Consider the following 11,574-nt stretch of genomic DNA (forward strand, 5'->3'; position numbering starts at 1 on the left):
CTAGCCTTCTCAACACGTTCTTCGACGCAGAGCTGGTGGTTTGGGTCCTTTCACTGATGTCGCGGCGACAATTTCTTTCCACCAGAGAAGCTTCCATCGACGTGGCACACCTCCATTGCCCTCATCTTGAACTTCGAAGTCGATGTTTTGAAGAACACGAAACAATCCTCGGTGCGATGGTAATTTCTTGCGTTACCATTAGTGACGCACATGGACTTCACATTCCAGAGTCAAATTCGTGGCTCGTGATTGATCTCTCTTATGACGAAACTTAATTTTTATGATAGCGAACTCTTTCATAAAAATTCGCCACATTAATAAGGGCCCTGAAATCGAGTTGTGTGTGACACAGTGACAGTGCAATTTTTTATATTTAAAAGAGTCATTAGAGTTGCTTAAATTGCGTGACACTGCACATGTAGCAATGGTAACATTACCATATGTTAGCCACATTACATGTTAACAATGTCATATCAAAAATTAAATCTAACTGTAAAATGGGGGAGTAAAAAGTGTAACAAAAAAAAAGATGGTAAAAATAAAAATTTAACTGCAAAATGGGGGGATAAAAAGTTATTTATTCCTCAAAAAATTAAAACATCTACTGTGTAGTCCTACTACATGCTTCCACTTTTGTGGGGAATAAACACATTATGGATAACTCCAATCACCGTCTATTGCAACAGCATATTGTATACAAACCCAGGCCGGATGTTAACATAACCATCATACAAGGAGAAACAAAAACAGTATCAGACTTTATATTGTGATATTCTTGTGAAGCATCTACCTTAAACAGGTATTTATTATCTTCATTAATTAATAAAAATTGATTAAAACGATATAATACAACTCAAACTAGAAGCTGCGAACTTAGCCATCAAACCCGACATGTCGCTCACAGCAATTGTAGAAACCTGGAATGTTGTTGATCCCATCATTTCTGTGGCATTGTACCGTGTCAACCAGAGACCTCAATTTGAAAGGGAGGATCCATTGCTAATATAGCCTATCGATGGCAACTAGGGGCTAGTCAATCTGCAAGCAGCTGAATATATAACTCCTCAATCCTTTGCCACATGATCTTGGTCTTCTCGTGGAGGTTGCTTTTTTGTGGTGGCTGTGGTTGTTAATACTTCTCTTGGTTCCTGTAAAATTATGGATTAGACAATAAGTTTTATGATATATGAAATGATTATCTGTATGCTGATGGTAAAAGAATGTTTCCCCTTTGCCCCAGAGAAGTAATAAGAAGAAGAAAAAATAAAGCATGATACTATCAACTGCCTTCAGATCAACAAATCATAACTCAGTAATTAGCAGAATAATATTGAACACTACAATTAAGGATAGTGGTGTGTATTGATTGTATTGTAAGAATTAACCATTAAAATAGTAGAAGCCTGAAGCATGTCAAACGTAATATATCACTCGCTGTAAGAAGGCTCATAAAAGGTAAGTAACATTGTCATTCACAGTCCATATCAGAAGAGATGTTACTACAAAATTGATCTTTTGTATGAACCTCATAACATGAGCCAAAATGAAAGGGTGATTGAGAAGGTCCATCATATGCATTGACATCCCTAGGCAACAAATGGAGGGAAACAAAGTTGTCAAAAGCATGTGATATTTCCCCAGAGCACCACCTTACTTACATGTTCAGCAATAGAAATCAAAAGACATTTTCTAGCATACCTACAAATGAAGTAATTTATCCTTAACCTAAAAACATTCATATGTGCAATAATACCTGGTCTAGACTTTTGTCATTTATTCCAACTTTGGAATGAGCAGAAACTTGGTCGTTTTCTGTCTCAGATGTAGATGTGGAATTCTGATTTCCTTCCAAATCTTTACTTGATTGGTTACCGTTTACTATTCCAGATATGGGTAGATCAGTATCAGCAGCCACAGACTGAGATTTTTCAACAACTAAATCACCTTCGGTTTGATTTCCCCCTTCTATTGTTTTATCATGTGTTGCTTTAGCTGCTGCTTCCTCGGCTTTCCTTTTTTCTTCTTCTCTCTGCTTTTTTCTCCTTGCCTCTTGCTCCATTATTTGCCTAAACCTGTAACAGAAAGAGAAGCACAATTATAACAGGTGAAAATAAACCAACATCATTGTGCAATGAGTGTGGCACCTTGAATTACTTACTTCTCACCACGTTGAGGCCCCTCTGATGTCGATTTCTCACCTTGCCTGGCTTGAGTGGCGTCTTCCACTTTTGTGGAGCTGAGTTTAGATAATGGCTTCGGAATCTGCGTCAGGTTATCCTTCATGATATCATCTTGTACCGGACTCACAGGGTTTTTTGCACCTCCTGACTTTTGAAGAAATACTTGTTGTGCAGTACTCAGTATATTGTTTGTTAACCTGCACAACTTAGCAAAATAAGTAAAATAGACAACAGGGTTATATACAAGACCAATTATAAGATTTTATTTAGGGTCAAGCATCATATTAGTCCCTGTCTTTGTGTCGCCGTCTGAACTAGGTCCCTAGCCGGAAAATTTATTGGAAAAGGTCCTCTTCTTTGTAAAACGTTTGGAGCAAGTCCTCACCGGAGCCCGGAGCTCCGGCGAATGATGAGATGTCACGCTGACTGGGTTAAGTTAGCTGACATGGATTTTAAGAAAATTTAAAATTTAAAAAAATTTACATGTCAGTTTTATTAATCTAATTAACTAAAATTAAACACTGTCTAACCCTAATCTAATTAACAAACCCAAATTAACTCCAAATCCTCTTCATCTTCACCATGTCCTTCATCTTAATCTCATCACCGTCTCCAAATAACTAAATTCCCCAAACCCAAACAAGATCAACCAACCCAGAATTAACAACAAAAATTCAAAAAATAACCTTTCATCTTCACCTTCAACAAACCCAGCCACCATGAAACCCATTCATCAGAAACTCCCACCTTCAAACCCAACCACCACCACCCAAACCCAGCCATCGAACAAAACAGGGGAGGAACAAAACCAGACCCTGCAGTCACTTTTTTTTTTGAGTAAGCCATGAATTATATAAAAAGAGGCACATGGGAACAAAGATAAAAAGAAGAGAATGTACAGTAAGGTGTGCAAAAGAAATAAACAACGAAACAGGGCAAAAGAAATAGAGGGCATTTCTACATAAGAGATAAGCATCAATTCTTGGACAGCTCTTCCATCATCCATAGAAACCACCAAAGTGAGATACAAAGGGACACATCCACCATGATCATGATCTGAGTAGCCAATGATGCACGCATCCTAGTTGCTCCACAGATTCCCAATTTGGCATCCCCACACTGTCAACGAAAAGGGTCCATCAACCACTCACAACCCCCTTCAAACAAACACAAACAAGACCCTGCAGTCACACTTAACCAGAACGAAAAAAAATAGAGAACCAAGTAGAAAGCAAGACAGCAACATAAGGCCCCAGCAGATAATAGTAGCAGCATCAGACAGTCATAACATTAATCAATCTTTCATCTTCACATTCAACAAGCCCACCCTCACCTCCAGCCTCTGCCTCTGTTCCTCTTCCTCATCATCTTCTCCTTCTCTTTCTCCCAACCGAAACCCTACCCCCCACCAAAACCCCAACCCCACCTGCAACCGAAACTCCAAAAGCTACCACCTGAAGGCCCAGCGTTCTAGCAACCTTCCCCGTACCCCTGCACCACGACCATGCTCGCGGTGGCCACAACCACGACGACATTCACCGTGAGCCTCTCTCCCCGCCGTCTTCTGCAAGATCGAGCCTATTCTCCATCGAAGCAACCACCGCCAGATTGTGATCCCATTCACCATCGAAATCCAGATCTGAAGAGAAAGCTAGATTGTGAGCCTTTTTTCGCCTCTGAAGCAACCACCGCCAACCATTCAACCCAGATCGAGAGTGAGGATGAAGGGATCGAGAGGGATAACCAGCCATAGAGAGGGTGACAGCGATCCAGAGGAGAAGTGGGTGCGCTACGGCCTGTTGTGGTGGTTTTCTGATGAAGCCTGAAGGAGAGAAAGAAGAAAAAGGGTCTGGATTTTTGCAGAAGAAGAAGGGTTTGGGGTTAATTTGGGGGGGGGGGGAATTTGGGTTTGTTAATTAGATTAGGGTTAGATAGTTAATTAGGTTTAATTTTGGTTAATTAGGTTAATAAAACTGACATGTAATTTTGTTTTAATTTTTAATTTTTTTTTAAATCCATGTCAGCTCATTTAACCCGGTCAGCATGACACTTCATCACTCGCCGGAGCTCCGGGCTCCGGCGAGGACTTGCTCCAAATGTTTTATAAAGAAGAGGACTTTTTCCAATAAATTTTCCCGCGAGGGACCTAGGTCAGACGGAGACACAAAAACAGGGACTAATATGATGCTTAACCCTTTTATTTATACTTACCAGTAAAGGCTGAGACCAGAAGGAACTGAGAGAGCAAAATAACCAATCATTAATGGAAGGAAATTGGTTAAGGCTTGAGAAGTCTTCATGTTGGGATCATTAGCCTGAAAGTGACATGAAAAATGATGAGTGATTCAGGACATTTTAATGAATAGTTTTCTTAAATTATTGTAGAAGGCGAGAAGGGTGGGGTTAAGGACATAATAGACACAAAGGTAATCTGGTTAGACAGCCTGGCTAAGGATACAAAATGCCAAAAGCTATACCAACATATTTTGTTAATTAACTAGTTTGCAAAGTGCTCTATTTAAAGTTATAACAAGCCATGATTAAAGCATACACAGCACAACATGAAAATACTTGTCAAATCAATAAGGTTTAGAGACAATGTTATTAAAATTAGGATGAACAAGTATCCAATTTGATTGTACTTGGAACATGACTGACCTGTGATGATTGCATTATTTGGACAGAGATGTACTGAGAGAAAACCAGCAAGACCGGCAATACAAGGTAAGCCAATGTATCTGACCATCCGAGGGGAGGGTGACCATCCTGAAGTTAAAAGATTAGAGAAACAAAAACTTCATATTTAAATCCACCCAGAATCAGCCACAAATCACTAGTAAAAAAAAAGAGTACGGAAAATCGTACAATATCTAGATCAACAAAGGTGATTCAAAATTAAGAAAATATGTTCCGCTTGAAGGAAAAAAAGTAGAATATAAATCTTAGCTATTCCCATTTATATAAACTCAGTTATCCTGCATTTTCCGGAAGTGTAACCCGCACTAATGGACCAATGCGCACACATACCATCTTAGTAAACAAATATGCCACAGATTGCTTGCAGAATATTTCACAAGCAAATATTTTAACTTGCATACCCTCTACAGCCAGTGTGTATATGATGATTGTGTTCCCCTAAAAGGTAGAGCATTCCTTATGATTTTGGGTAAATTGTGATTGGCAAAGAAGAAATCTTCTCATATAAGAGAAGGAGGAAATATTAGAATAATGTAGAGTATGGCATTCTCCTATTATAAACACAACGAGGAAAGAAAAATTGAAGAGCCTTCTGAAGTTCTGATTTGTTTGAATTCAAGTTGCCAACCATGGAAACCTTGAAAAGAATGCCAAAAATTGAAAATCAGAAAGGATATAATATGACCATTGTGGTCCCAACCAATTAACTAAATTAAATATGGGTTCTTAAACACTGTTTTGCATTTGCCTGCCTCAACCAAACACGGTAATTACCAAACTCGTCACATAAAATCTTCCCCTCTCTACTACGACCACACTCCAAAAGAAACTCAACTTCCAACATTTTATAAATAAATCCCATGCTTACCAAAATGAGAAAATCATCAAAATCAAACAACTATTTCTCTACAATCAATGCAACTAAACAATTAGAAAAATAAAAAGAAATATGCCTTTTATTAATGATCAAATGAAAATACAATTCACAATTTAGTTTTATACAATTTTAGCATGAAAGTCGATAAGCTGTGCAGAAAATAATACTTACGTTTACAAAGTTTATATTCTTAACACAAGTAATTTGACTTGCTAAGTGGGATATTTACCACAAAAGGAAAAAGCCAAGAGATACCACCGCCATTTTGACGAGCTGCAATTGTAGTTGGACCAGCAAGAGAAGGTATCCAGAAGAAGCCTTCATTAAGCAGTCCCTTAGTACATTAGACCAAAATATAATATTAGCCATGGAAGATGGAATCATATACCCAAAAAACAGTAGTGTAACTGTAAACTATGAACTCGCAAATAAACATACCTCATCTGCCACATTTGAAAGTGCTCGATATAGCCCGATCCACACTGGTATAGTTGCGAGTGTGGGGAGGCATCCTGGAAAAAAGTGAAGACAGGTTAAGAAACATAGATTTATTCTTTTTACTGGTTTTTCTGTGCCTCCATCTACCTACCTGAGCCATAAAAAGCCTTTTGCATATCAAAGATAGAACAATGTTTATAGTTCCGTGAACTAATGTAAGAAATATTAGTAGCAAAATTGTGTGATTAACTTAGAAAACAAACACACTTGTGATATGTTAGCTCTGCTAGGTTTCCTCGTCTTATTCGAGAGAAAATATCTTAACCCTTTTGCAATAAAGCCAATCATGTCATAAATACCTGCTAGAGGATTAATGTTTGCTAATTTATACAACCGAGCCGTTTCAAGTTGAATTCTCTCCTGCAAGAAAACAATAGAAATATAATCACTTGAATGAAAAAAATCCACTGGTTAGAGGTTACAGAACCAAAACGCTAATATTTGAGTTTGGAATCCTCAAAATAGGAAATGATTTAATTTTAAAATCAAATTTCATCCTAGGAATCAAATCTCATGTTTAAATTTATGAGATGGCATAATTTCAACCAAACTTCTGCAAACCATTGTATTTTAAATAGAGGTATGAAAATGGAGATTTTATTACCCTATTGTTATGTGTAGATGATATCTTGTTAGTTTCCCATGACATGGACAATGTCAATGCCCCCAAGAAGGCTTTAAGCAAAAGCTTTTCCATGAAGGATTTAGGACCACCAAATCAAATCCTTGGTATGAAGTTTGTCAAAATAATTCCAACCGGCTGTCGTGGTTATCCATGGAAAAAATATATTGACAAAGTCTTGCAAAAGGTTTAATATGATGAGTGCAAAGCCAATCACTGTTCTACTTGTTGTGCACTAGACTGGGTGAGAAACAGTCCGTCAAGAGGAGAAGAACAAAATGAACAGGGTTTCATATTCATATGTTGTTGGAACTTGGAAGCCTTATGCATGGTATGATTTACACAAGACTAGACATTGCTTATGAAGTTGGAGTGGTGAGATGATTATAGCCAATCCTGGTGAAGAGCACTAGAATGCAATGAAGTGGATCCTCAGGTATTTAAGAGGAACTGCCAAAAGGTGCTTAGATTTTGGTAGTGGAAAACCTATTCTTGAAGGATTTATAGATGCAAACATGACTGGAAATGTAGATTCTGAAAAGTATACACTATGTTATTTTATTATTTAACTACTTTTGCGAGGGGAGATGTTTCTTGGTAGTCCAAGTTACAACTGTATGCTGTATTTCCAACCATTGAGGCTGAATATTTTGCAGCATATGAAGCATACAAGGAAGTATGGAAGAGGAATTTACCGCATGAGCTCCAACATGTTTAAGACATATGTGGTTTATTAAGATAATCAAAGTGCAACCCATCTAGCTAAGAATCCAACATTCAGATCCAGTTCAAAGCACAGTGATTTTCCTTATAATTGGATACGATAAGCTTTAGAAGAAAGACTATTGGAGCACAGAAAGATGCATAAGACGATAGCTGGTCTGATATGATGACCAAGACGATTCCAATCAAGAAGCTCTCCGACAGTTGCGTTGGTGCTAACTCCATGACATCCCAATCAGTCAAAAGGGGGAGATTTATAAGGTTTCTCCATAACTGAGTTCCCAAGGGCGGCTAGTTTGGGCGTCCTGATGTCTGCACATTTATTGAGTTTTCTGTTCCCAAGGGTGGCCGAGAGCTCCCAATGATGGAAAATGAGGACTCTTTATTGACTACTTATTGTGCTTGTTTGTTGTTTTCAATCTTCTCCTAAAAATAGGAAGGTTGAGACTTGAATAAAAAAAATTCATCAATTTTTGTAATTCTTTGAGAGATCTTTTCTTGTAATCTGAGAGAGAGAGAGAGACATGAGCTTAAGACGATAAATCACCTCAAACAATTCAAAATGTATAAAGCACTCACTGTACTATATTGCTGTTGAAAGTAGGACATTTACCTTTACGGAGGGAAAGGGGCAAGTCAGGGGAGATAGGTGTAACGGAAGTAGGAGTGAAGATTGTAACAAGAGCTGAATAATTAGGTTCAACAACAAAAGCGGAAGAGTAGACAGTGATCGATACAGAAAGGTTTTGCCAAACTGGTGACATCAGGATCAGACTTTGGTGGTCCTAAAGTAGTATCTAATACATCTAGAGTAGTAGGAATAGGCACCATAAGGCATTACGTAAGGGACCGAGTCCATGTTAACTGAAGAAGCATCTAAGGTTGTAATGGAGGGTGTGCATTCAAAGAATGTGACAGCTAAATCCACTCTCAAACATGAGACCACAAGCCAAAATAGTTCCAATGAACTTGAGAAGGCTGAAAATATAAATGCTACTAGCAATGCAGCAAACAGATGTCTAGAAGGCGGCAAGTGACTCCCACATGTCGGTAAAGTTGTCAAAAAAATTGTCTGTGTAGGCGTGACTCACATATTGGGGTTCAAACTTGGGCAGTACATAGCTAAACTTCCAAAGAACTAGATGGCGGTGATTTCTGCTGTATAAATTTTCCGGCGACAGCGCATACGGCCGAGAACATACAGGTTCGGTCTTTTCAGGGTAACCCACGAGATCATGCCAAACACATGTAGTCTATAGACCGAGATTTTTCCTAAACCATGGATTTAGCGTTAGGATTTTGATGGATAAGCACCAGACTCTTGATACCATGTTAATACTGAACTATAAATCATGTTCCATATCTCTCCTAAAGTACTTGGTACAATATTTATATACAAAAAAGCGATATAGTCAATCACTAATGTTTAAGGATTATAATCAATCTAACTGGGAAATTATTCATCCAATAAAAAAAAATCTAATCACTATCTCATCAATTCCCATTTCATAATTCATAGCGGAGATCATTTATGTGGACTAGATCCAATGGTTTTTCTTCTAACATTAAGGAGGCTTTCCAAAGTATTTTCATTGTTATAGAAGAGATTTTGATAGTGACATACTAACATTTATAGAGGCCAGATAAAATACCTGATCACCAGCATACCGTTGCTGGATAGCTTTTATTTGTGGTTGCAAAGTTCGCATAGCCATGGCAGATTCAACCTAAGAACAACCAGTCAAATTTTATTCAACTGAATCATGACGAAGATGACATAAGGAAAAATACTATCAAATTAAGAAGTAAGAACTTTTTTAATGTCAAATAAAGCCAATAATACTCATTTTACGACTATAATTAGGAGGATCAAAGATTCAAAAGAACATGACTTATACTGATTGTTTTAAGCTCTTTAACACTAGAGAAGCACATCTCAATAACAACAAACCTGTTTTTTTGTCAATGGAAATGTGGCAGCTTTTACGAGAACCGTGAGAAGTATAATTGCAAAACCATAAGCATATGGCACATGTACAGAAGAAAGTCCATCCTTGAGTATCTGAAAAATTGTAAATCACTTCCCATCAAAATCACTAGACATTATAATTGCAGCATTAGTCCCATGGGAAGTTATGCAAGTACAAATTTAATTCTAAATAGATATCTCACGAACAAATATAAGAACAATTTTAAATCATAATAGTTGTCTCATTCAGGCAAACAAATAAGTCAGAAGTTCACAACTTTCATCAGTTTCAATAGGAGAACTATAAGGAAAAAGCATATGAAAAAGGATGGCCTTTCGAATTGCAACCCCCCTTGATTGTTATTAGTTACTAAGTCCATAGACTTGTGTATAAAGCCATCATTCGTCATCAGCGGAAGAATCCACATTGGTTTAATAATTCTATCGTGTACAGTCTCAACAAAAGAAAAAATATTCCAGTTTGTCAAGATAGCAATGTCCAAAGCAGTAGTTTAAACAATTGAGCTTAGAAATAGTAAGAATTGACATTTGCCATGTGAAAATTATCATCACCATAACTATAAAGCCATTTCCCAAGGCACCTATACCTAGTAAGGCCCATAGCATAAGCGCTTGTGCAAGTGTTTGGGAGAGCTTATGCAAACAGCTTATGGCCTACCATAAGCTGTTTTGAGCTTACTTTCATAAGCTACTCGGGATAGCTTATGAAAAAGAGTTTCTGCTTATATACAGCTTATTTTCAAGCTATTTCAATAAAAAAATTAAAATAGCTTATGAAGTCTTAAACGCTTATGATCACTTATGACCATAAGCGCTTAATTAAGCTGTTTTTTTCCAAACGGGCCCTAAGTATGGGAAATTGTGTAGCTAGAACCAGAGTGGAAGAAACAATGATATTTTGCATTTGGTGGAGACAAAAGATCATGGGACTAAAAACAGGGAAATCAAATCCTATTCACCAGTGAATTTTCCCAACTACAACAGCAAACATCACAATATTAAGCTCTTACTTTTCCACTTTAATTTCAACTTCTGGGAAACAACAAAATTAACTTGTAGTCGCTGAATTAAGCTCCCTCAACCTCAAGTGTGTTGAATTTTGATAATTCAAATTCAAAAATCAATTTGAGAATAATATCCGGAGGATAATTAATATACCTTGAGAACGGTTTCCATGTAATTGGCGATTCCAGAGAACCAATCGTTGTTCTGTTTGACAGAGGCGGTGGTGGTGGTGGTGGCCGCCGTGTCGGAAGAAGAAACGGCGGCATCGGCAACCGTGTAAAGAAAACCCTCCGCTCGGGTGAACAGCTCTCTGATAACGCCTTCGGCTGCGGCGGCGGCGTCCGGGTCGGGCAAGAAACCGGGTTTGAGACCGAACCGGGCTACGGAGAGCGAACCGCGAAGGAAGTGCCTGGTCGAACCGGAGAAGGAGTGAGGTCGGTGTGGTAGATGGGTTCTGCTCCAGTTGTTCCCGAACGGAACGGAGACTAAGCTGGGCACGCAAGGTAACAAAGCGGCCATTTCTTGGGTTCAGAAATGAACCGGTGGTTGGTTTAAAGGGGTTTCCGGTTCGGTTCGTTAGTATGAGTGATGTAGAGTGAGCAGAGAAGAGGAGAGAGCAGTGGAAGAAAGAATGGAGCGACGCAAGTGGTGGTGATATTGATATTGTTGTTGGAGTGCAATGGGGTTTCGTTACTTCCTTTCCTCCTCCTCCTCTAGGATTTTTAAAACGAAAAGGGTCCACCAGTCTCGTAATTAAGGTAGTACAATAAAAAATCACGGTGTGCAGGTATGGTGCCTCTACCTAGTTGGACCAATAACAACAAAACATGTATTAAATGATGTGTTTTTTCCATTTATCCTGAAATGATTTTTAAATAATATTATTTTAGAAAAAAAAGTTTATATATTTGCTAACTTGTCCCTAACTAAATCAGTTACCACTGTAAAAATGTTCACTAACACTTCCACACAATAACCCTAG

General features: G+C 38.1%; 1 protein-coding gene across 1 annotated transcript; it reads right to left on the reverse strand.

The window, feature by feature from the left end:
• Positions 1-563: 563 nt before the first annotated feature.
• On the reverse strand, positions 564-11,300 carry LOC130722917 (ALBINO3-like protein 1, chloroplastic). The gene is made up of 11 exons (XM_057573804.1): positions 10,746-11,300; positions 9,549-9,659; positions 9,250-9,324; positions 6,552-6,612; positions 6,193-6,266; positions 5,984-6,088; positions 4,839-4,946; positions 4,392-4,495; positions 2,159-2,377; positions 1,754-2,072; positions 564-1,148 (listed from the first exon to the last, which is right to left on the reverse strand). Exons 1-11 carry the CDS (start codon positions 11,109-11,111, stop codon positions 1,065-1,067), a joined length of 1,626 nt encoding a protein of 541 aa, XP_057429787.1. The 5' UTR covers positions 11,112-11,300; the 3' UTR covers positions 564-1,064.
• Between the last annotated feature and the right edge of the window lie 274 nt (positions 11,301-11,574).

Source organism: Lotus japonicus, chromosome 6 (genome assembly GCF_012489685.1).
Source record: "Lotus japonicus ecotype B-129 chromosome 6, LjGifu_v1.2".
Classification (NCBI taxonomy): Eukaryota; Viridiplantae; Streptophyta; class Magnoliopsida; order Fabales; family Fabaceae; genus Lotus; species Lotus japonicus.

Excerpts from the sequence above, each read along its gene's own strand:
- LOC130722917 (XM_057573804.1), bottom strand. The coding sequence starts at position 11,111 with ATGGCCGCTTTGTTACCTTGCGTGCCCAGCTTAGTCTCCGTTCCGTTC. Across the intron at positions 4,496-4,838 it reads AAATAATGCAATCATCACAG|GCTAATGATCCCAACATGAA; the intron begins GTCAGTCATGTT and ends TGTCACTTTCAG. Across the intron at positions 2,378-4,391 it reads TCTGGTCTCAGCCTTTACTG|GTTAACAAACAATATACTGA; the intron begins GTAAGTATAAAT and ends TAAGTTGTGCAG.